The sequence below is a fragment of the Balearica regulorum genome, chromosome 6 (genome assembly GCF_011004875.1).
Source record: "Balearica regulorum gibbericeps isolate bBalReg1 chromosome 6, bBalReg1.pri, whole genome shotgun sequence".
Lineage (NCBI taxonomy): Eukaryota > Metazoa > Chordata > Aves > Gruiformes > Gruidae > Balearica > Balearica regulorum.
In genome coordinates, this window is record NC_046189.1 from 25,813,523 (window position 1) to 25,836,160 (window position 22,638).

Genomic DNA, 22,638 nt, shown 5'->3' on the forward strand with positions numbered 1-22,638 from the left:
CTGTCTTGGAGCAGCTCGCCTTTCAACAGTGAGGAATCAGAGCATTGCTTCCCAAACTGGAAGAGATTTTATTTATCTAAGTTTCCTTTACTCGTGTCTAACTCTCCTTCGGTTTGTTTAAAAATACCAGCAAAACGACTCTACTGAACTTCTACAGAAACTTTAAGCCACACTTACATCTTTCTGTAGAGATTATTTGGCCTGCCTAGTTATAAATTTCTCCTTTTTAACAGGTTTTAAGGTGGAGTACGCTTACTCTTGTTAGCTCTTTTTCCGTGAGAAAGCATGGCTCCACTAAAGGTGCACGGACCTGTCCGGATGCGCAGCATGCAGACTGGGATTACAAAATGGAAAGAAGGGAGCTTTGAAATTGTGGAGAAGGACAACAAAGTGAGTCTAGTGGTTCACTACAATGTTGGAGGAATTCCAAAGACATTTCAGGTACACCAAATATTAAAGCTTTTGTTTCAGCGGTGCATGGATTGTGCTCTTTTGTGAACAGCTGTCCTCTTCAAGGCTATTAAATGTCACGCAAACTTTCCTCTGTCGCTGTTTCTTGTTCCTCGTTTCCTGAACACTAATCCCTTTGTATAACTCTCCTGTAAATTATTCACATGTATTGTTAAAGGATTTGCCAAGGTCAGCATCAAGATACCACTGAATGGGAAGAACCAAAAAGCAGAGAAAAGTTACCAAAGTATATGGGATCATGGCTCACGTGTTTGGATTTTTGGAATGCGTAACCTTTCTGTTACTGGTACATTAGCAGAATACAGAGCTGAAGATCCTGAACGCTTTGTGCTAGCAGTTTTCCCAGCTGAAGAGTAACGGTGTTAACACACTTGTAACCTTTTGCTTGTTTATACAAGACTCTGCTGAACAGCAGTTGTTACAGTTTTAGGTTTTAAATATGCCAGGCAATGTGATTTCCTCAATGGGAGGCTGATACAGATCACTGTTGAGGATTCTCTTGCAGCATTCAGCCTAAATTGCCTTTTTTCATTCTGTAGTTGTTTTCAGCTCAGTCTAGCTAGTTTGTGCAAAATGCCCCAAACCGAAAGAATGTGAGGGAGTGTTTCCTGTAAGAAGTTGCAATCTGATTTAAGAATATTTAGAGGGTATAAGAGCAGTTGGAAGAAAAAAAGTCCTGTCTTATTTAGCAACCTTGTAACAGCCTAAGCTGATCTAAATGTTGGCTTCTGCTTTTTTCATGCCACAGTTGTTTTTTAGCAGTAGTGTTCACCAGATCTTTCTCTGAGCTGTTTATTTCTGTGTGCAGACTCAGTGGAAAAAAAAGTTCACTTTATTTGAGAACGATCAAGTTTTGCTGCCTTAGTGTGCTGAAAAGTCTCAGCAAAGAAGCTGGCAGCCTGTGTTGCCTTGGAATCAAGGCGTGAGAAAATCATTAGCTGTGCATAGTTCCTACCTATGTCACTGTAGGCTTGAAAATAATCGTCTGCCTTCTCACCCACGATGCTGTGATTCCGTGTTTGATTTAATCCAGCGTTGGACCATGTTGCTTCTGAGAAGAGTGGTCTCTTCTTCCCCTTGTACCTTCCCTGGGTGCTTGTTCTCACATGCTCCTTTCTGCCTGGACAAGCATTAACATGGCACAACAGTGACTCCAAATGTGGTTCCATGGGGAGGATGAGCCTGTGGGACAGCTAACCGTGGCCTAAAGGGGCAGGTTTTGCTCCCAGCTTCTTGCTCTGCTGGCTCTAACACTCGTCAGATCTCTCCCTAAGCTCGGTGGAGGGTTTTCATGTGAATTAACTTGTGGAAAGGACCGAATGCAAGATCTGGTGAAGGGGGTGAGATGGCATGGTGTGGCTAGGAACACAGCGAAGGAGAAGTAGGAAATGAGCAGACACATCTTTAGACCAATTATTTTTGTTTGGATGGTGGTTATTTTTCAGCAGGATCTGCTTTCTGGTCCTGTTCATCTTTAAGCAACACAGACACCAGGACAAGAGCATTGGTAGGAGCAGCAGGCAGGGAGAGCTGCCCACCACTTGTGCTCAGTCTTGTGACACACAAGTAGCTCGTGTGAGCTGGCCCCAGTCTGTCACGCTGCTCTCACACACTTCATGTGTGACAAATACCTGATAATTCTGCTTTAGAAGTAGCATTCCCTTTTTTTTGACAAGTTGCTCTGGGAGAACTGTGGGTGGTTTCACCACCTTTTTTTTACTTTTCTGTACTGGAATGTTTGGATGGATCCAGGGTTATATTTCTTTATGCACTGACTGGTGTACATCATCGCATTTCTTATGTCTTAGATGATATGTTTTATACTGATGTTTCAGAGCTTCGACTAAGTTGTCCCAAGTGCTATATATTTATTAAGAGAAATATTTTGTTTACCCCATCTCCCAAGACTTTGTGATTCTGACTGGGTCATAATAGGTGGATGGAGAGTATGGATGGAGCCCTCTCATGATAGCATTTTGAGTTGAAATAGGTTGTTTTGCACTGAGATGGTGAAGTAACTGTAATCCCTTTGCACTGGGCTCAATGTTTTAAAAGAGAATGAAAAATTTGGAGCCCCATTTTCAATTCTTAGTTCTTTAAAGACACTTTTAGCTTATATTTTTTAAAAAACCCACACCACCTCACAAAAAAAAAATCCCAACACACAAGGATTGAGCACAAAGTATTTCAGAAGTGTAATTTTCTCAGCAAAATAAACCCTTAGTTTCCAATTGAGGTGCTTTTCCAGCTTCTCTTGTAAACTGCTGTTGTGTCTAGATCGGCTTTCCAAGAAGCTAGAGGTCTGTGTGGGGAAAAAAAAAAATCTCACTGATGGCCATGGAGTGCCTTTTACTATCTCAGTCTTTTATATACCTGAATAAATTTAAATAAAAATCGGGAATAATTTTTATTTTTAAACTTGTGTGTAATTTGAAGGAGACAAGACAGGTTCTAGAGCAATGTACAGCGAAACTTTGGAGTTAGGGTGTAATTAATGTTCATGTCTATTAATTCATCATTGTTATTTAGATCGGTAGTGTGGCTGTATGCAGGTCAGGCCAAATTAGAAGACGACTCCAATCTGATGGGCAGTGTTTTACTCTGTCTTGTGTAGTGTCTGATGACCTTGGCTGTGGTTTCCAATCTTGTATGAAGCATTGAGTGTATCAGTATCCTTGCATGGAGGTCATTATGTAGCTAGTGCCTGATCTTAGGCAAGGCTAAAGAAGTGGCAGCAAAATGAAGAATCAAGCAAAAAAGGACAAGGGAAATGAAAATGAGAGTAAGCTTAGATATGTACTGTCAAACTTCCATGTGGGCTTCAGATTTGAGATATTCTTTTGCTTCCTCACTCTGCTTTAGGAGTTACCCTCAACCTGCATGGATAGTAGAGCCTTTACTGACCAGCCAATTCTTGTAGGTGACTTAGCATGAAGTAACAATTAAGTAAGGGTGTAATAAAGTAGCAGCAGCATTATTAGGGAGCACAAATTCTTATTAAAATTATTCTTGTGCTTGACCTTAACCCTGAAAAGTTTTGACACTGCTTAATTGTTAGAATGTTGCATATAGACTAAGCATGTTTCTTACTGACTTACTCCCTTCCTTAGCAAATTTTTTAAGCTATGTCAGATCTGTCTCCCCTCAGAGCAAATTATAAAGCGAGTAGAAGTTTGTACTTAACATTTAAAACTTTCCCCATCTTAAATTATATTTCAACTTTGATGTGGAAGTTTCAGACAGCTAAATGGGACTTTATGAAGCTCTTATTTCTTTACGTTCCAAAATGTCACACTTAGTAGCAAAGCAAGGCTCAGAAAGCGTATCCAGGAATATAGGGACTGTTGAGCTATAGTGATACTGTCCTTTCAGTTCTGTCAGCTTCCAAGATAACCAGTAACATTAATTCTGTGAGCCTTAATGTTTGATTGAAATGGAGCAAGGAGAAGCATTTCGGTGTGAGTGCCTCTTACCCTCTCTATTTGAAATGTTTTGTTTGAATTTGTAAGTATTTCGGCCTTTTAGAAATGGATTTATGTTTATAGTCACTTTCTTGTTTTCAGCTAAGCCATAACATTAAAACTGTGACCTTACGACCAAATGGTAGAAAACTGTGCTGTTTGATGCTAACACTAAAGGATACCAGCTTCCTGACAATTGATAAGGTACCATTTAAAGATGCAAATGAAATGCGGATGTATTTGGATGCGGTCCATCAAGACAGGGTTCATACTGGTAAGTGCAATTGTTGCAAATCATGTTAATAATAGTTTGGAAAGGGGTCGATGCTGTGTTTTCTTTATTTTCATCTTTAGCCATTTTGTCCTCCCGGTGTTACTGACTTTCTTTACATTTATGTAAATGCCTCTGAACCCCATTTTTTGTTATATACCTTTCTCATAATGTACTTTTGTCACGCTGACCAATAAGCAGAGATTAAACTTGTGGGAATTGTTTATGTTGTAAGTGTGTTGGTATTTGAAAAACTGTTGTCTGTTTATCACACATGCATGGTCTCTCTCCTTTTTATTTTACCTCTTTATTTTTTTTCTTTTTAAGGATAGGAACTTTACTGCCAACTGAGTAAATGACCAATATAAGGGATATACATAAACATGCTTATGTCTGTGCACTCAGAATATTGTATGGTCTGTTGGCAAGAAATCTAGTGTGTCCTTTCCAAAATCAACTCCAGCTAAGTAACATCTTACAAATAAGAATGCCAATCAGTTAAAAGACAATCAGATCAATTGTTGTGTACTTTTTCTGTCAGCTGGGAAACCCTCTCAGGGATCTGGCAGCTTTGGAGGTGTGCTGGGCAGCAGGACCACACAGAAGGAAGCTAATAGGCAATTCTCTTATATAGAGAACCAGGTTTGTTTAATTGTTCCAAATTTTCCTCTCCTTCTCCTTCCTTTATTTTATTTATTTCTTCCTCTCATTCTCTTATTGTGTGTTGTAATAGCGCTGTAAATACTTATTTTGCATCTGAAGTTTTTGTAATCTAGAGGGATTGGAATAGATGTATACAGGGTGGTTGGCAACAGTGTGTCTTGTGAGGAGTCATATATTCTGTATGAATAAGAAAGGTCAGTGTCTGGCTGTGGAAGACAAAATATGTTCTTCATGCTGAGCTATCAGGCAGAGAAGAAGCAGAAATAGAGGGAAAGTACACGATTAAGACTTGCTTCTCACATAGTTCTGCATATCTCTCTGTTTATACTGAACACCTTACGTGGCAGCTGAACATGTTACAGTCAGCATAGGTCTTAATGAGTTTAGCAGACTTCAGCCAAATGTATGTACTGAAAAGCTGCTGACCCAGTTTTGTATCTGAATAAACTTACTGAATTTGTGGCATTCTGCTCAGATTTTTGTGTAAATTTTGCAGACCTTTTCCCTGAAAGTGGTTTTCCTTCAAAATATTTTTGTTCTTCCTTTTGTCCCTGCATAACAGAGATTTCATGGTGTATCTACCAGCTTTAATTTACTTTATCTCTGTGAATATGCTTGTATTACTGCCCTGAGGGAGAATATTTTTGACGTTGTCCCAAAACAAATTTTACATGTTGCTTAAAGGCAATCTCTCAGTAAAAACTCTAAGGCTGTGTATACAGTGGTAAGATTAGACATGTTTAGTTTTCAAGTCTAAAATTGACCAACATTCCTTAGTCAACCAACTATTAGCTCTTTCCATTGCATTACATGTAGTGCTTGCTTGGCCCAAGGCTGTCAGGGCACTGTTCTAATTGTGTGGTTTTTAATATGGCTTTTTTTTTTTTGTCTTTTTAATACTCCCCAGGATTGATCTGGGGATAGTTAGGAATCATGCCTTGGGTGTTTTAATGTCAAAGCATGTAAAGGAAATTTTAAAAACTAAAGTTCAACTGACTTAGTGATGGAAAATGAGAAGGGAAATGGATTATGTGTTTATGACTTGCATGGATACAGTCAAAATTTTACTTATGTCTAATTAGTGTTAAACTCTCTTAATCTATTACAAGTAGCATTTTTCTGCTTTTAGATGCTACATTGTAGCAAGTAAAGCAGTTGTGTAAATGCAACTGCTTAGACTGAAGATGGTCATGTTTTTCATTGTTTCGGTTGTCTCCCTGGCCCCCTCCACTTGGGTTTTGCAGACTCCTCCCAAAAGAGTGGCTGTGGAAAGCAAGGAGGAAAATTCGTTTCGCAAGGTGCTGGGTACCCCAGCGAGAGCATCTGTTAAGAATTCCACTGGAACTGGAACATCTAGCAACAGGGTGAACATTTCGGCATCTCCTGTGTCAGTCCCTCACAGAACGGGCTTGTTGGAGAATCGGTAGGAGTGTTATACTCTTATTATGATATTGTTAAAATTTAGCTCTTTATAGAGCTACAGGTGGAACTCAGTACACCTAGAAGTAAGAAGGGAATTGTTTCTTCCTCTGGTTTTGCTGTTACTTTTAACAGGATGTTAACATGTGATTTTCTAGCCTCTGGCTGGTACTGGCACTAGAGCTTTATGAACAACTTAGGAGTTGGGCAGACCAAATTCTTCTCTGTATGCTATGTTATAAAAGTGGAGATTGTGGAAGATAGGTGGAAAATGCACAGAAAGCATTGAGGAGTTCTGTTCTGTTGGAAGAGGACCATTTACTAGCCTTTCTGAAAGAATGACCACTTCAAAAATTTTCTGTCATCAGTGAAAAGAGGAAAAGAACACAACCTCCTGGTTCAGAAATGAGTGAAGATTATCCGAAAGAGAATGATTCTTCAACGTAAGTAACCATTATTTCTAGTTTCTGATTTTAAACCATTCATTTGTAAAGGTATTTTTTTCTGAAAAGAATGCTCAGCAACATGGTAGAAGCCAGCCACTAGTCAACTTCTGAATGCACTGGGTGCTTGAAATGGGATTTGTATTCAGGATTTCCAGGAACTGGCACATGCAAATTTTGTGTCATCTTTTGTTAGTTTAGTCAGGATTGTCGTATGTACTGTACGTGTTTTTACTGCTGTGCAATAGCTACCTTCTTTATTGAATGAAATTCATAAAGGAAATAAGCTCTGTGTGTTTGAAATCACATTTAATCATAAGTAAGACGGCTTATTTAAATGAGTAGGTTAAATTTACCTGCAAGTAAAGTTTAATTGTTCCATAGTCAAGTATTAAAGGTGATAGGAGAGAAATGCTTTAAAAAAAGTTGTAAATATCAAGCAGGAACATCCTGTATCTTGTGTAACTGCACTGAGTTCCATTCTTGTTTATCTGTAGGAATAATAAAGCCTTGAGTGATCCAGCGTGGAAGTACTTGAACAGTAGCAGAGAGAAACAGCTGAATCTGAAGCAGGCAGAGGAAAATAGAACATCAGGTAAAAAAATAAAAGTAAAACCAAATGATATCTGGCTTTGAGCAGTACAATTTTACCCCTTTGTTACTAGTTTAGAAGTTGCTGCAGAGGTGATTTTCCTAATCTACTTTCCCTGTGCCATTAACTTTCTTGCTTCCTACAGACCCATATATGAGATGCAAACAACTTCCCTTCATTTTCAAAGCCTATCCTGCTCTAGTGTGACCCTGACCTTTATACTTGGGTGCTGATCATAAAATCACAGAACCATAGAATGGTTTGGATTGGAAGGGACATCAAAGATCATCTAGTTCCAACGCCCCTGCCATGGGCAGGGACACCCTCCACTAGACCAGGTTGCCCAAAGCCCCATCCAACCTGGCCTTGAACACTTCCGGGGATGGGGTGTCCACAACTTCTCTGGGCAACCTACAATACACCTCATGCCGGCTTGTTTGAAAATTCAACAAGCACCTTCAAACCTTGCTCCAAGCTGCCCATCCCCTTGGGAGGGGATTGCTGTAAACACATAAGGATTTCCTTTTTGCTTGCTTGTTTATTTTTAAATCTCTTCTTTGCTGCTAATGCCCACAGGAATTGTAGGCTGGTTTTTGTGCTGAAAATGTGTACTGTTTGCTTTTGCTTCCCTATCTCTTCCCCAGAACTTAGAAGGGGAACTTTTTGGGGCCAGAACTTTTGTTCTGTTGTGTACTGGTATGTGACAAGGTTTTATAGACAATATAGAAATATTGACAGTATATACATAAGCTAGTAAGCAGCACCATTCTTCAGTTTTACTAATAAATACAGAGCCTCTTTCCCCATAAAGGGGAACGCATTCAAGATCTTGTTTTTATTGGGAATGTTGCTGAATGCATTCTTTTTTTAGCGTAGCTCTGATGGCACAAACATGTTGCTGGACGAGCCAGTAAGGTGAATGTTTATCTCTGAAAGAAAATCTGGTTTGCTCTTTAGAGTCAAAATTAGAATCTGTGAGTGTATACCTGCAAGTTCAGGTAATAGTATTGTGAACTTCCTTTATATATCTGCACTCTTGAAAGTTGCATGGCTCAAACCATTTCAAGCTGGTATAGAAGCAAATGTTTATTCATTATCCAAACTAAATTACACTGTGATTCACCGTAATAGGTGGGGTTTTTGACTCTTGAGAGCATTTTTTTTTATGTGGGACCATCTGAGGCATTAGAGTGTCAGGATCTCACACAATGATATCACAACAATGAAACAATCATATTTTGCCCCAAGCATATAGTAATTTACTGTGGAATTTGGAGTGGGAAGAGAAACTGTTTTCACTTCTGCATATTTGTCTTGAATTTTGAGAGTGCTGTATTGGAAATCATTAGTGGATTTTCTGTTATGTGTATCTTGTCTATTTGAACAAGAGGTGGATATTTATTATCTTTCATATAGTTAAGACCGTTCAATGACTTTTTAATGTTTTGTATTGCAGTTTGGATTTGATGGATTTTATGATATTAAGTTCAATTAAAACTTCAGCATATCTCTACTAACATATGATTAATATTTGCATTAGTACTTTCCCAGCCAATTCTGGAAAACAGTGTTTGAGGATTTTTAAACCTTTTGACTAAATACTTTTAAATGAGTTATATATTGTATAAATGGCTGAGTTACCTGGAACAAAACGACCTGCCTCTCTTTCTGTTTTTCAAGGCATTTTACCACTGCAGTCATCATCCTTTTATGGTGGTCGGTCCTCATCAAAAGAGTATTCCACTGGCAGTTCCACCCTGGACAGGTAGGACTGATTCACTAGCATGAACTGTAAATGACAGTTCTCTCCCCTGAATTAGCATCTTCAGTTTCCTGTGTGTTTATCACATGGTATATAGCTTATATGCATAAAATGTGTGGGGTGTTTTGTTTTGGTTTTCCCCAGGTGTACAATCTAGGTGTTCAGTGTGGCTACAATTGTTCTAGTTACATCTACAAACTCCAGTTACTGCTTGCAATAGATAGACTTTCTAAAATCACTCAAGCTTATTATAGTCATTGTGAATGATCCAAATGATATCTAAACTCTAGATGATTCAAATTCTGTATAAACTCTGGAACTTTACACTGAATCCTTGCTTCATTTTTCCCACGTAGATAAATGGCATGAAACCCTGTATTTTAATAATAGTATTTTAGTAATACTGAGTCCTGCTGAGGTTGGGATTCTTCTGTGTTAGACACTGTGCAATCATACTGTCGATCTCTGCCCTAGATAGATGAGATGTAAGATCAAGGAAGAAAAGAAGCATTGTCTGTGCTTTACACATGAGGGACTGAGGTCCAGAGTGATTAGGTTACAAGAACAAGAGGCTGAAAATGAAGACTCTGGCCCAGATGTGAATTTTAAGCATATCTTAGGAGTGATGATCTCATGCTGCACAATCATTCTTCCTCTCATCATACAGTGTGGGGAAAAGGCTTGGTTACACTGGATGCATACTTCTGGATATAAGGAAATATAACTAAAGTATTTAAGTGCTCTGCAAAGAAGCGCTTGCTCTCTCGCACCTCTCTTGCTTTATGATATGTGCCAGTTTTCTTGTGTGGCTTTACCAATCCTTGTCTTCTATAGTGATACAATTCCAGTGTCATGGACTATAGCTATTTAAGGAAGAGCATTACAAACCTTATAATTCTCATCCTTTTATGTTTTTAGGTCTAGTGTATCCAGCCAGACTCCTTCAGCCAAAAGAAGCCTAGGATTTCTTTCTCAGCCTGCCCCTCTTTCTGTTAAAAAAATGAGATCTAATCAAGATTACACAGGGTGGAACAAACCCCGAGTGCCCCTTTCCACCCATCCTCAACAACAATTACAAGGGTAAATTTAATTTTCTTTATCTAGCATGCACACTTTGATCATCAGAACATGCACAATCTTGTTATAATTCTTTAATGAAAAAAAATCCTGAAATTAATGAACACTGAGATAGGGAACATTTTTCCTAGTTTGGAAAATACGTATTCTTAAATTCACTTCCTGAGAACTTGAGAGGTATAAAAATTTCAGGTAATTCATGTTCCTTTCTTACACTTTCATGATTCATTTCTCTATCTTGTGTATATATACACATTTTTTTAAAATTTTGATTGTAGAAACTCATAGGTGCTTTCCTGATAAATGCCGCCACCTGAGAGTTTTCAGTTTAGTTGGAAGGGCAGGGGACAGCTCCAATAAGAACTCTGGGAGGGGTGGCTGGGGTGAATGTCCTGCATGTTGGTAGTGCCATGTTTAACGCTGGCTTGTTTACACATTGACATACATACCATGTTCAATCTTTTTTTTTTTTTCCAGATTTTCAAACTTGGGAAACACCTGCTATATGAATGCCATTCTACAGTCCTTGTTTTCAATTCAGTCTTTTGCTAATGATTTGCTCAAGCAGGGTATCCCATGGAAAAAAATTCCACTCAATGCACTCATCAGGTAAAATTCACTTTTTGGGAAGGATATTTTCTCTTTCATTACTGAGAAACTGGTTTTGTAATACTGAAGCACCTTTGGACAGGTTAATTTGCATGTGTGAATAATAAAAGAAATACTAGAGTTCTCTGTATTTTGGAGTTTTACTTTAGAAATACGCTCTTTAGAAATAGGAAGTAGGCTCTTAAAAAAATACAATGTTGAGTTACAGGCAGTCTTTTATGTCTTCTACAGTAGAGTGAAATGCTTCAGAAAAAATGCAAGAAACTGCAAAATAAATAGATGCAGAATAACTTCTTTTTCAAACATTACCAGCTAGGGTTTAAGCTGGTCAATAACTTCACCTGAAATGTGAGGGGTTATGCCTTTTTTGGGAAATATCCTTTGTTTATTAGCTGCGGGGAGTGTTTGAGTTCTGCATATGTAATCTTTTTCTAAATTCAGCTAAACTCTCAGTTCAGTCAAACCTGTCAAGAAACTCCAAAGGTTTCTGTAATAAGTAAATTTTTGTTTTCATTTTGAAATGTTTTATATCTTTTGAGGTTATTTCTGTTTTTTGCTGTGTCTTCTTGAACTCTTCCTGTGCTACTCAGGATTGGAGGTTGTTCCACGTGCCTCTTGAAATGTCCTTTCCCTAATTTTTGTAGAAAGACCTCTGAAGCTTGTGCACCATATACCTAATGGTAAACTGCATGGGTAGAGCTTGTGCCTAGCTCCTCTGATGGAGGGCAGCGTGTGACCCTGTGCCAACGTACAAGTCAGAGTTGACGCTCAGTAGCATCTGCTTTGGCATCTGTTGGATTGGGTGTGGGCACTTGGTCTAACATGATGAATGTTTTTCTGGTAGAAAAGCGATTGCCGATTGACTGTTTTGTGGTGAAAAAGATGCGTTTCCTTACGTGCTTCGCTGAGCAGTTGTAGAGGGTTAGGAGAGCGCACACTGTTACTGTAGCTCAGCAGAATAGCAGAAACTTGATCAGCTGCAGTAAACTGATAATATTCTTTGGGTAGCTGAGTATTAGTTGTTGGTTTGGAGTGGGAGGGGATTGCCCAGGTCTTTTCTTTTCTTTTTTTTTTTTTTTTTATTTTTGTGTGTGTGTCATGGAACATCTTCCCATGTATGTATGCACTATGACCAAAACTGTTGTGCTTGGAGTATACTGGGTGTGTATTTCCTGTGAAATTATAAAACAGTTGTAAAAGATAAATAAATCACAATAACTGAGAGGCACAGTTAAAGTCAATTTCAACAGTTTTTTAACAAAGTTACCAGTAACGCTGTATGTAGTTTGGATCAAGGTACTCCTCATGGCTCTTTTTGTTACAGCTTATTTTCCTACTCTGTTGTAATAATTTACTGCCAAAAGAAGTAAGGCTTGAAACTGAGTGAAAATTTAAAAATAAAAAAAAAAAAAAAGAAATTGGTCTGACCATGCAAGCTGAATTTAATGATTTTGTATTGCTTATTTTGGTGCCATGTGATTTCATATCTCTTATCAGTACAAATGTTTTCAAAAAGCATTATGGTTGGTTTTTTTCCTGATTGTAAAAGATATAGCAGAAGTAAGTTTCTAGAACTTTATAAAGCTCTTCTCTTTGCCTTAAAAGTTTGTGGAATTTTTTTGTTCATTTGGGTCCTGTTCCAATGGTGGCCTCAAATGAGATTTCAAAATACTTGAAATGGAAAAAATTAATTATATATGAGATACTTTTGTACAGAACCCCTAAACCACTTATCAGAGGAGAAATGCTTTTAGAGACTCTTAAAATGAGGTATCATGAGTTTTATTTTGTTTCTCTAAAGTCTTGGAAATCCAATGAGTGTTTCATTGCATTGACTTCTGCAGACGTTTTGCCCATCTGCTTGCTAAAAAGGATGTCTGCAGCCCTGAGGTTAAGAAAGAGCTGCTCAAGAAGGTGAAAAGTGCCATTTCAGCTACTGCAGAGAGATTTTCTGGGTACATGCAGAACGTAAGTACCATATTGTCTAGAAACAATTACGTGTAGTTGGTTCAGTGTTTGGAGTGCATTGGACTCCTGCCGAGCTTCAACTCCGTTTGACGGTGACTTGAGCTTTTGATTGAATGATGACAATTGTCTGCTGTTTGTTAGAGCAGAACTGCCTTAGTATTGCTGAATGCAATGAACAAAAACATAATTTCCCCAGCCTCTGTGTGTGTGTGAGAGAAAGATACTGAATGAGGTTGTACAAAACTACTTTGAGTTTACTCTGTTTCTAGGATGCACATGAGTTCTTGAGCCAGTGTCTGGATCAGCTGAAGGAGGACATGGAAAAGTTAAACAAAACTTGGAAGAGTGAGCCAGTCGCTAATGAGGATAACTCCCCTGGACGGGCTTCTGATGACCTCTCAGCCACCAAAGTTTATACCTGTCCAGTTATCAGTAACTTAGAGTTTGAGGTTCAGCATTCTATCATTTGCAAAACGTAAGTATGCTTGAGAGCTTTACTCATACTTACCTTAAAAGACTGGGAAGTGTTTCCATCTTATGTGACTTCATCTGCAGGCTATAACTAGAACTAAGAGCTGTGTTTTTTCCAAAGCTAGATATTTAGGAAATATTCTATGGTCTAGAAATGCTGTAAAACTCACACCATGCTGTCTGCTGCTACGGGCCATCTTTAAACAGTCTCATACCATTTAGTTCTTCATTACATACCCAGTGGAAAGCCTCTGTGCTTTAGTTTTTGTGTGCCAGTTGTATGAGAATACAGAGAAAAGGGGGTTTCAGCCAAATAATTTTTCCTCTTAAAAATATGGGAAGCTATGTTTTTAATTTGTTCTTTCTAAGGGCTTCTAGGGAATGACGTTTTCTTCTGTCTCTCTAGGTTATTGTGGAAAAAGATGTAAACCAGTATGTCTGGGCATTCATTGTATATGGCCTGTGCAGCAGATTGTCATATGAGATGCTTGCATTCCACAGAGTTTTCATGAACATAGATATTTGGGAATATTACTTTGTGTGTACTGTGTTAGTTCCCTAAAATAATTAAATTGCATGCAGGTGGTAATTATTGAAGACAAATGACTGTAGGGTCTTTTTTTTTCCCAAAAAAGTTAAAAAACCATAAGAAAATTGAGGAGGTTTTTAGTTTTGTTGGTTTTTGTTTTGGTTTGGTTTTTTTTAGATGGACTACTATTTTGTTTCTAAAAACAGTTAGAAAGTATTTCTAGGCTTTCCCTTCTTCTGGGCTGGGCTCGAAGAAGGGTGAATGGAGAAGACGTGTTCAGCTACATAGTAGTCGCTTTGATTTCCTGTAAACCTGATCACTTCTCCAAAATAGCCTGTGTTTTTTTGTTCTCACTATTACACAAAATACACCCTTTCAACTTCTAAAACATCAAAGTGAAATCCCAAAATTCAGCTTTGTCATAAGCATCAAACAGTTTAATTTTGATGAGTAAAAATAGATTGATCAAGAGGCATATATTTTGTGGGAAGTTACTTTAGCCTAAAAAATGTAAGTTGCCATTAATTTCAAGTATATTTTTCATCAGACTTACATAAACATGTTTCTATTTTAGGTGTGGTGAAACAGTCACTAAGCGAGAACAGTTTAATGACCTCTCCATTGACCTTCCTCGAAGAAAGAAATTGCTTCCTTCCCGATCGATCCAGGATTCCCTTGACCTCTTTTTTCGGGTACATAGTTTTGGGATTTGTTTTTTTATTCACTGTGGAGTATGTGTAGGTTATGTACCATATGGAAATTTTGATTGTATAGCTGATTATTCATTTCTATGACAGTGATTGCAGGCATGTGAAATAATTAACTGCACTTTTTTGAGGTTTGTACATTAACAGTATACAGGATTTTTTTTATTGTAAAATGCTGTGTAGAAATTAACTGATCCTTACAATACTGCTGTGAAATAGGTAAACGTCCCCATTTTGTGGTGGAAGAGTTGAGGCATAAACAAATACAAAGGAGAGAAGGGAGGCTGTCAGATTGAGATAATCACTCAGGAATTGCTGCTTCCTCTCCTGGGCTAGGATGCTTCAACAGCGTGTGTACTGGCCTCAATTAACATGCAAGGAAAAGGTCATGCAGAAATAATAATTAAAAAAAATAGTTGTAATATGTGGGTGCTCATCTTGTAGGTAGAGCTTCAAGGTGAGGTTTCTGAAAGCTAAATATGCACCTTACGTCTTTGAAGTAATGTTGTATTTTTCCTATCTTCAGACAGACCTGTGTTTTTTCTCCATTTAGAGATCGTGTTTTCAACAGATAGAATAAGTAATGTGCTTATTCTTCTAAAAGCTGGTGGAGGTCTTATGATTTAATATTTTTTTTTTTTAAATTATAGTGGTGTCATTTGGCCTCACTTAGAGAAACGGGCCGTAGAAATGTTTCATGGCTAAGTCATGTAATTTTAGCACAGTGATGCTTCCCCTTTTGCTGTCTGTTCAAAACTCTCCTCTTGTGCAGCACATCCTTGACAAGTTTAGATGAGGATAGCTTTTTCAGGAACAAAGTTGAGGTTTTGAATGAGAGAGAGAAAACTTCATGGCAAATTATCCTCCACCAAAGGTTATTAGAAAAAAAAAATCTTGTGTATGGCAGAGAAAACTATAAACCTTGTGAGACTATTCCTTCTCTTTGGAAGCTAATTTGTTTCAGGTGTGGCTGATTCACTGGTCTGCAATAGACTTGCAGGAAAAATTCCCTGTATTAGTGGATATGTTGTCAAATTGTAAGCTCTGCTACCTGTCCTCTTATCAGATGCCCTCTTGTTAGGTCATGTTGAGGTGATTATAATTTTAAGTGCAACAGCTGTTTTGAAGAGCTTCTGTGACAGCCAAAAGCAATGTGCTTTCTTCTGAGATCTGTTTAATGTCTTTTGTTCCACTAGTCATTTTACTGTTCTCTTAGGCAGAGGAGATTGAGTATTCCTGTGAGAAGTGCAATGGAAAGTCTGCTGTTGTCACACACAAGTTCAACAGGCTTCCCAGGTAAGTGCTGACATCTGTTTGTTTCTCTCTCTCCTGGAAGCAGGTGTTGCAAAAGTCCCTCAAAGAGTAAAGCTCGGAAAATGGGTAGGACAGCATGTACGGTGGTCGGCATGTGGGAAAGATGCACATGGAGACAGTTGTCTTCATGCTATTCTTCAGTTTCCCTCTAAAGAAGCTCTCTTGGGCACCCTCTGCAACACTTTCTTTTCCTCCCTGTCGCTACATGAGGAGGGCTGAGTTTTCCCCTTCCCCTTTTCGTGGAGTTTCTGGCATGTGAGGGAAGCAGAAACAGATCTTTATTCTGGAAGCTTAATATTTTGTGCTCAGCTGACCTGATGGACAGGGCTGGGTTGGAGACATTAGTGCCAGAAGGTATATAGAGGGGTTTGCTTCGATCAATTACTTCTTCCCATGCTGGTACCTATTTTCTCTCTCAGTAAGCATGGCACTTTGAGGAAGAAGAGTTAATGGCATGCTCAATAGTGTCTGACCTTGTGGTTGGGTTTAGCTCATTATTTAGAGTGGAAGTGCTTGGAGATAGGGATCATTTTCTCATGGGATGTAAAGCTAAAAGAGCCTGTTGGATGACTTTATCTGGCTTATGTCCTTCTCCCAGGTATACTTATACTGAACCCAGGAACTTGGTAGTTAGCTTGCGTTTTGCTTAAATAGTGTATTTCTGCTAGCACTGCAAAACCCTTGTCAGAGTTTTTGAATATTAGCACAACATAAGTTATGATACAGCTGCATGATCTGAATAGTGCAAAGTGCAGCATAAGGGAGAAGATTCAGTGTAAGGAGGCCTTTTCAGGCTCATTATACTGTTGTGATCAAAAGTTCTTTCAAAGAGAAAGTGGTGTGATGGATAAACCAAGTACACATCTTGCAATGGGCACGGTTCCTTCTCGGTTTTGGGCAGCTGTGTGATCCCTCCATCACAGTCTTGAATATCTGGGAGTAATGTACTAGCATTCTGGCCTATAATGATAATATTTGTATTGTTTCCTACCTCTCACTGTGTAGTAGAAATAACGGGTTTGGTAAGAGCTGCTTGCTTCTGCTTGACTGAAGAGCAAGGTGATGCAGATCAAAGCAGGAAGCCTCCTTAGTCGGCAGAGTCTGCACTTTGCACAAAGCTGAGTGATGGACAGGAGAGTAATTACCTGTCTCTTGCCAGATAAGAGTGTTTGCCAACCACCCTGAAGTAATAATCTGTTTCAGTCAGGTGAATGCATTTTGTGAACAGGGCTACTTGGATTCTGACTAGGTTTTCTCTGACTTCTGTCTTGAGATTAACATTTGTCCTTCTCTCATATCCCTCAGGGTCCTGATTCTTCATCTGAAACGATACAGCTTCAATGTAGCATTGTCTCTCAATCATAAAGTTGGGCAGCAGGTGGTTATTCCAAGATACTTAACCCTGCTTTCACACTGTACAGAAAGTACTAGGCTGCCGCTGACGCTGGGATGGAGCGTCCATTCTGCAATGTAAGTGTACAACTCGAGTGATCCATGCCATGTTAAGCACACATGCCACAAGGTAGGCAGTTGTCAGATCTCCTCCAGAAGATCCTCCTCCTTCCTGGGCAAGGAAATACTAAAATTATGTAGCTTTAGATGTGCACTGCTAGTTTGTAACGATGCCATCATGAGAACGTGTATGGAAAGAAAGCATGACAGAAGCAGTAAGAAGAGTTGGTGGTGCGTTATCTAGGGAATATTTGCTGAGATAGAATTCTTTGCTGTCCTTGAAAATAGCTTTCTATCCTTTTAAAGAGAACTGTTGTTAGCGATTTCTAAAAAGTATGCCTCAGTCCAAAATAATCCAGATTCCTTTTCACAGCACACTTAACTCTGCCTAGGAGACGTAACATCCTACCTCTTTGCTAATTTCCACATGCACCTCCTGTGCTGTCATTCATTTTTCATTGTTTTTCCTGTGCCACTGTAGTATCTGAGCACTTCACATGCTGAAAATACTCTCTCCTTTTCCCTGTGACAGTTATTTCTGTACAGCTGCTTGTCCTGAGGCACAGAGATTAAATGTGCCAGTTGTCACATGGGAAGCCTGTGGCAGAATAAGGAAAAGAAACCCTCAGGTCTCTTGTGATCCCTGCCTGGTGACGTCACCACGGTAGCTGTAGTGAGTTAGGACACATCTGGTGTATATGTTCAGCAGTGTGGCATGCATTCTTCTGCTGAACATTTAGTGCTGAACGTTTAGTGACGTTTGAGATTTATGTTGAGATTTACGTGGATGTTTTCCAAGAGTTTGCTTTAACAATAGAAATCAAACACAACAAACAGCTTAAGCTAACCAGAGCAGAAATACTTGTAAATATGTTTGAAATAGCTTTCCAATGGCTTTTCTTTTTTTAGTCATTGAAACCATTCTGATTGATCAGAGAGTGGAAGGGTAACTAGGCTGGAAAGAAGCAGCCGCCCTGGTTTGAGGGGGAAGATTAGAAAAAAATTTCTGCATTGGCAGCCATCTGGTGGAGAGATGTTTAGTGATAGTGATAGACTTTGAGGAGCCCATGAAAGGATTAAATGGAGCAGGAAGTTTGTTTGGAAGAATCTAGGTAAGGAAGGAGAAACGGAGACGTGGGACATGCCAGAAAACCAGCTTATCCAGACAGCAACAGGAGACTGTGGTTTGGGAGCAGGAACTTGAGTGTTGGTGGGAATAAAAAATAAATGAATGAGTTGTCTTGACATTGGGAGCCCAAAGCCTTTAATTTGTGAGCTTGTTCCTAAGGGTACATCACTAAGAAGTGAATCAAGTTTAAAGCATTATATATGGTTTTGAACAACTGTTGTATATTTATAGCATGATGGAGTTACTACTCTAACTCTAAGCAATTAGCAAGTACATAAGGTATTTTACTTGTTTCTTTGGTCATGGATTTGCATGCATAGCAGACAAGTAAACACTTATTTCTTAAAGACTGTAACTGTTGCAATAAATACTTTGCTTTTTTAATAGTTCCCGTCCATTGAAAGCCTCCCAAATGGTGAATTCCTGTACTATAAGCACTTCCACACCTTGTAGGTGAGTTATAGCTCTGAAATGCCCATGGCCTGAGGTTTCATGGGATAATTTTTAAGGCATTTTAACATTTCTAATTCTTCTTCTTTAATCTTTCTACTTTTTCTACTTGTTTTCTTTCTTTTTTTTTCTATTTTTCTATTGTAGTAAACTATTTCAGCCACTGTCTTTTTTCATATCTGAGTTTTATTGGTGCTACATGCTAGCTGAAATGAATATGAATGGTACAGTTTGCCTAGTTGATGTGATCACCTTAGCATTTCTTTTGAGAACCCTTGGGGACTTGTAAGTAAGCAAAGATGACTTTTGGGTTTTTTTCCAGACAGAAGACTGAGCATCAGAATGAGAACTGGATTTAGTTTGTAGAGATGATTTGTCAGTGCCAGATATCTTAAACTAGCTTGCATTTGTAGTTGCAAGTCATGTATATAAGAAGCAAAATGGTTTCTAATTCTGCAATCTAGCTATTTTCTCTATTCTGGCTCTCTGGAGCCCCCGTGTGTGTTTTGGGAACAGGTGGTTAGTTCCTTAAGTTTATTTGCAAAGATGAGGGGGCATTGTTTTTGTAGGCCATTTTGAAAGGCCAGTTTTTGATCTAGTGAAAAACGTGATATCACACTGGATAGTTTTGCATTTTGGAATACTTAAAGACCAGATTTCCTAATTGAGCAGAAATCATGACTTCCCAAGACTCCCTTGTCTTCTGTTCTAAAGAAGCAAGAATTTATCTTAATGAAAGAGCAAACAGGAAAACTGAAAAACTTACCCTGATTTGCGCTTTTTATATCCTAGTAATGATGTGGGAAGTCATGTGTCCAGCTTAGTAAACTTCAGAAGTCAAATGGTTTGTGCCAAGTTCTACATGTTACTGCGGACTCGACTCATGAGTAGTGACTGGGATTGCTAGGTAATAAAGTGTAGAATCCTTGGCCTTAGAAGCAAGAGACGCATCCTTAGTAACTTTTAGTGTTGTAAGTTGCTATTGCAGGCTGTTGCTGTATGTCAGTTAACCTAGTAAAATATACCTTCTTTGAAAACCCTGCCTGCTATGTTAATAAATTGTTGACAATTGTTGCAGTTTGTTCCCCAAATTGAACTGCCCCACAATGTGAATGTTGGGTGTAAGACTTCTTTAACCATTACTTCAAAACAGATTTGTACAATGCTACAATGCTGTAAAGTTTTATAGCCATGTTTTTAATTTACAGAAAATACACTTTCAAGTCAAAGAGCTCTGCAGCGCTCTATGTAGATTCTGACAGTGATGATGAGCCGTTGAAACGTTCTGTTGCCCATAGCCAAAGGTTATGTAATATACAGAGTAGAGATCAGCAACAGCTGCAAGAAGAGCCGGAAAAGGTAAGGGAGAAAACCACAAACTTTCATATGCATAGATCCTATATGTGCTCATGTCTGGCCTATGCTTTTCTTATCATAGACTGAGTAAAATTGATGTAAGATAAGTTGGGGTTTTTCCTCCTAATTAGCACTGCAATGCTGGAAGAGAGTGCTTTGCTAATTGGCCTCTCTGTACACTTGTCTTGGGTTCCCACTGGGAACAGAGGTAATAGTGTTGCAATTGCACTTGAATTTTCAGGTTATGTATACCAGCTGCTTAGCAGGTTTGTCGGTCCTTTGGGTAACTTTCACCAATAACATTTCCAGGCCGAAATATAATGGGCTGCCAAGAATAAAATTATGCAGTAAAGTCCTTGATTAAATTAGACCCAGTACAAGTTGGGCTAGGCAAAATATTCATTTGAGAGAATGTCTTGCACATCCAATCTGTGTCCCCTTTCCAGTGTGGCTTTTGAAAAGCTTTTAGAAACTGAAGCTATCAGTCTTTGGGAGATGGGCACGTAGAATTGTGTAGAGATCAAGCTCATTGATGTAAAGGCACAGTTAACTTCAAATTGCCTCTGAGCTCTTCATCGTGACTAGTATTAATGTTGCCACGGTATTTTTTTGCCTCTATCAGGGCAGCGTATTAGCAGGTAGATGAGTTGTCTGGGGAAGAATGATGACCCAGAATGGAAAGCAAGAAGCTTAGCGGATTATCTTGCAGTACCACTTTCTTCTGTTAGTGTTGCAGGCCTGGTGCTTAGGGCAGGTGTCTGCATCTCCACTTCTCTAAAGTTTTTGACAATGTTCATGGGGTTGTTTTAATCAAGCAGAGGCTTGTGGTCTTGATTATGGCATGAAGGGGCAGGCGTAAAGCTAGCTGAATAACAATAGGTAACGAGGAAGATATCTACAGTTTCTGATCTGATGGGGAACATCAAACCAAGGGAGGATCCTGATCCACTCAGTATTTAATAAATTATAAAATAGATAATGAGTATTAAATTTTCAGAAGACCCAGAGGTGGGAAGGGTTTGCAAGTATGTTGAAGCTCAGAACTACAGTTAAGAATAATCTTGACAAATCTGAGAAATTGCCTAAAAATAGCAGGAGTTGTTCAACAGAAACGGATGAAAGGTGCTAATCTTAGCAGGACTAATGACTGTAAATGCAGGATGGGAACAGCTGGGAAAGCTGTGGGCCTTCAGAAAGGAGCCGAAGGGTGACAGTTGATCACAAGGTCAGGCTGGTTGAAAACACAAGTCTATAGACAGAGGCATAGCCTGCAGGTTGCATGAAGTAATCCTTCCCTTTTTTTCTTCAGCATTGAGCTTTAGCTGGAGTTCTAGATCCAGCTTTGGGCTCTGCACTCCAAAAGAGTTATAGATTAAGGGGAGAAGGGCCAGAGAAGAGGAACATGAATGATCAGAGGGCTAGAAAGGAAGAATTTTGGGAGAAAGAGCAGGCAAGTGAATTTGGGTCCTTAGTTTAAGGAGAAACCTAAGCAGGTCTTCAAGGAAGGGAAAGAATGGAAATGTGTTATTTTCCATGCTCGTCGCGGATAGAACAAAAAGTAATAGACTAAACTGCAGACAGTAGTTTTTAGATTAAATATTAGGGAAAGCTTCCTGATGCTCAGGATATGTAGGTATGGAATGGATTGCTTTGGCAGAAAGCAGAAAACCATTTTTTGAAAATCTCAGGGATGGAGTGGGCAACTGCTGTCCTGCATGGCGCATCTACAGCTAGATGTGGGTGGAGGAAGGAAACCAGCTTGTCTTTGAAGTCCCTCAGAAAAAGTATTCCAAACTGTTCTAAATTATTCTTCCTCGAGTTTTGTTTGTGAGGAAGTGTAGGTAGTCTCTATTGCACAAGCCCTGTGAGTGCAGAAATTGTGGGAATAAAGCCTATTAATTTGAATAGCAAATTAATTATAGGTTTTCCAGCCTGTTGTGGGAAAGAGACAGTGGTGGTGATGATTCAGTATAAGTGACTTTATTCTTTGTGGCCGTGCACGTTGGCCACTCCTCAACCACAAGACCTGACCAGTCATGTGTTATCACTAACTAGATCCTCTGTCTGTCTCTGTGTTGTCCTGGGAGGTCCTGGTCTTTGTCCTCGGAAGTGGCATTACTGCTGCTGCATCATTTCCCTTGGTATACTTCTCATAGCAGCTGTTGATGGTGTTGTGTTAGGGGCTTGGAAGTCACTCCATAGGGCTGGTAGATCCCCTGAGGGGCTCTGCTTGCAAAACAGCTGGAACAGCAGGTGTATTCGACATTGGGTTGTAGGGGCAAATAGCAGTTATCCAGCTAAAGTCGGCAGAACTGCAGTTTCTCTGATTTCTGCCACTGCAAATGAAGTAGTATTTGAAGTACTTTTTAAAAAAATACTTATTTAAAGCAGCCTGCCTCAGAGCCTAAACTACTTAAAATCTATGCAAATAATTTCTAATAGAAAAGTTGTATTCAAATAATGCACAGTTGCTGCCAAGTCCTTAAAGTCCAGC

The 22,638-nt window shown here is 39.0% G+C and overlaps 1 protein-coding gene across 1 annotated transcript in view; it reads left to right on the forward strand.

Annotated features, from left to right (window-relative positions):
* USP37 (ubiquitin specific peptidase 37) overlaps positions 1-22,638 on the forward strand; it is a 37,984-nt gene that overhangs the window by 828 nt on the left and 14,518 nt on the right. The window contains exons 2-17 of the mRNA XM_075756940.1: positions 235-441; positions 4,035-4,206; positions 4,745-4,845; positions 6,111-6,289; positions 6,654-6,728; positions 7,226-7,323; positions 9,001-9,085; positions 10,001-10,162; positions 10,637-10,768; positions 12,613-12,736; positions 13,006-13,211; positions 14,311-14,428; positions 15,660-15,739; positions 17,063-17,227; positions 18,726-18,791; positions 19,997-20,147. Of these exons, the coding sequence (XP_075613055.1) occupies positions 286-441; positions 4,035-4,206; positions 4,745-4,845; positions 6,111-6,289; positions 6,654-6,728; positions 7,226-7,323; positions 9,001-9,085; positions 10,001-10,162; positions 10,637-10,768; positions 12,613-12,736; positions 13,006-13,211; positions 14,311-14,428; positions 15,660-15,739; positions 17,063-17,227; positions 18,726-18,791; positions 19,997-20,147 (2,070 nt within the window). The 5' untranslated portion in view covers positions 235-285. The remainder of the gene's footprint in view (positions 1-234; positions 442-4,034; positions 4,207-4,744; positions 4,846-6,110; positions 6,290-6,653; positions 6,729-7,225; positions 7,324-9,000; positions 9,086-10,000; positions 10,163-10,636; positions 10,769-12,612; positions 12,737-13,005; positions 13,212-14,310; positions 14,429-15,659; positions 15,740-17,062; positions 17,228-18,725; positions 18,792-19,996; positions 20,148-22,638) is intronic.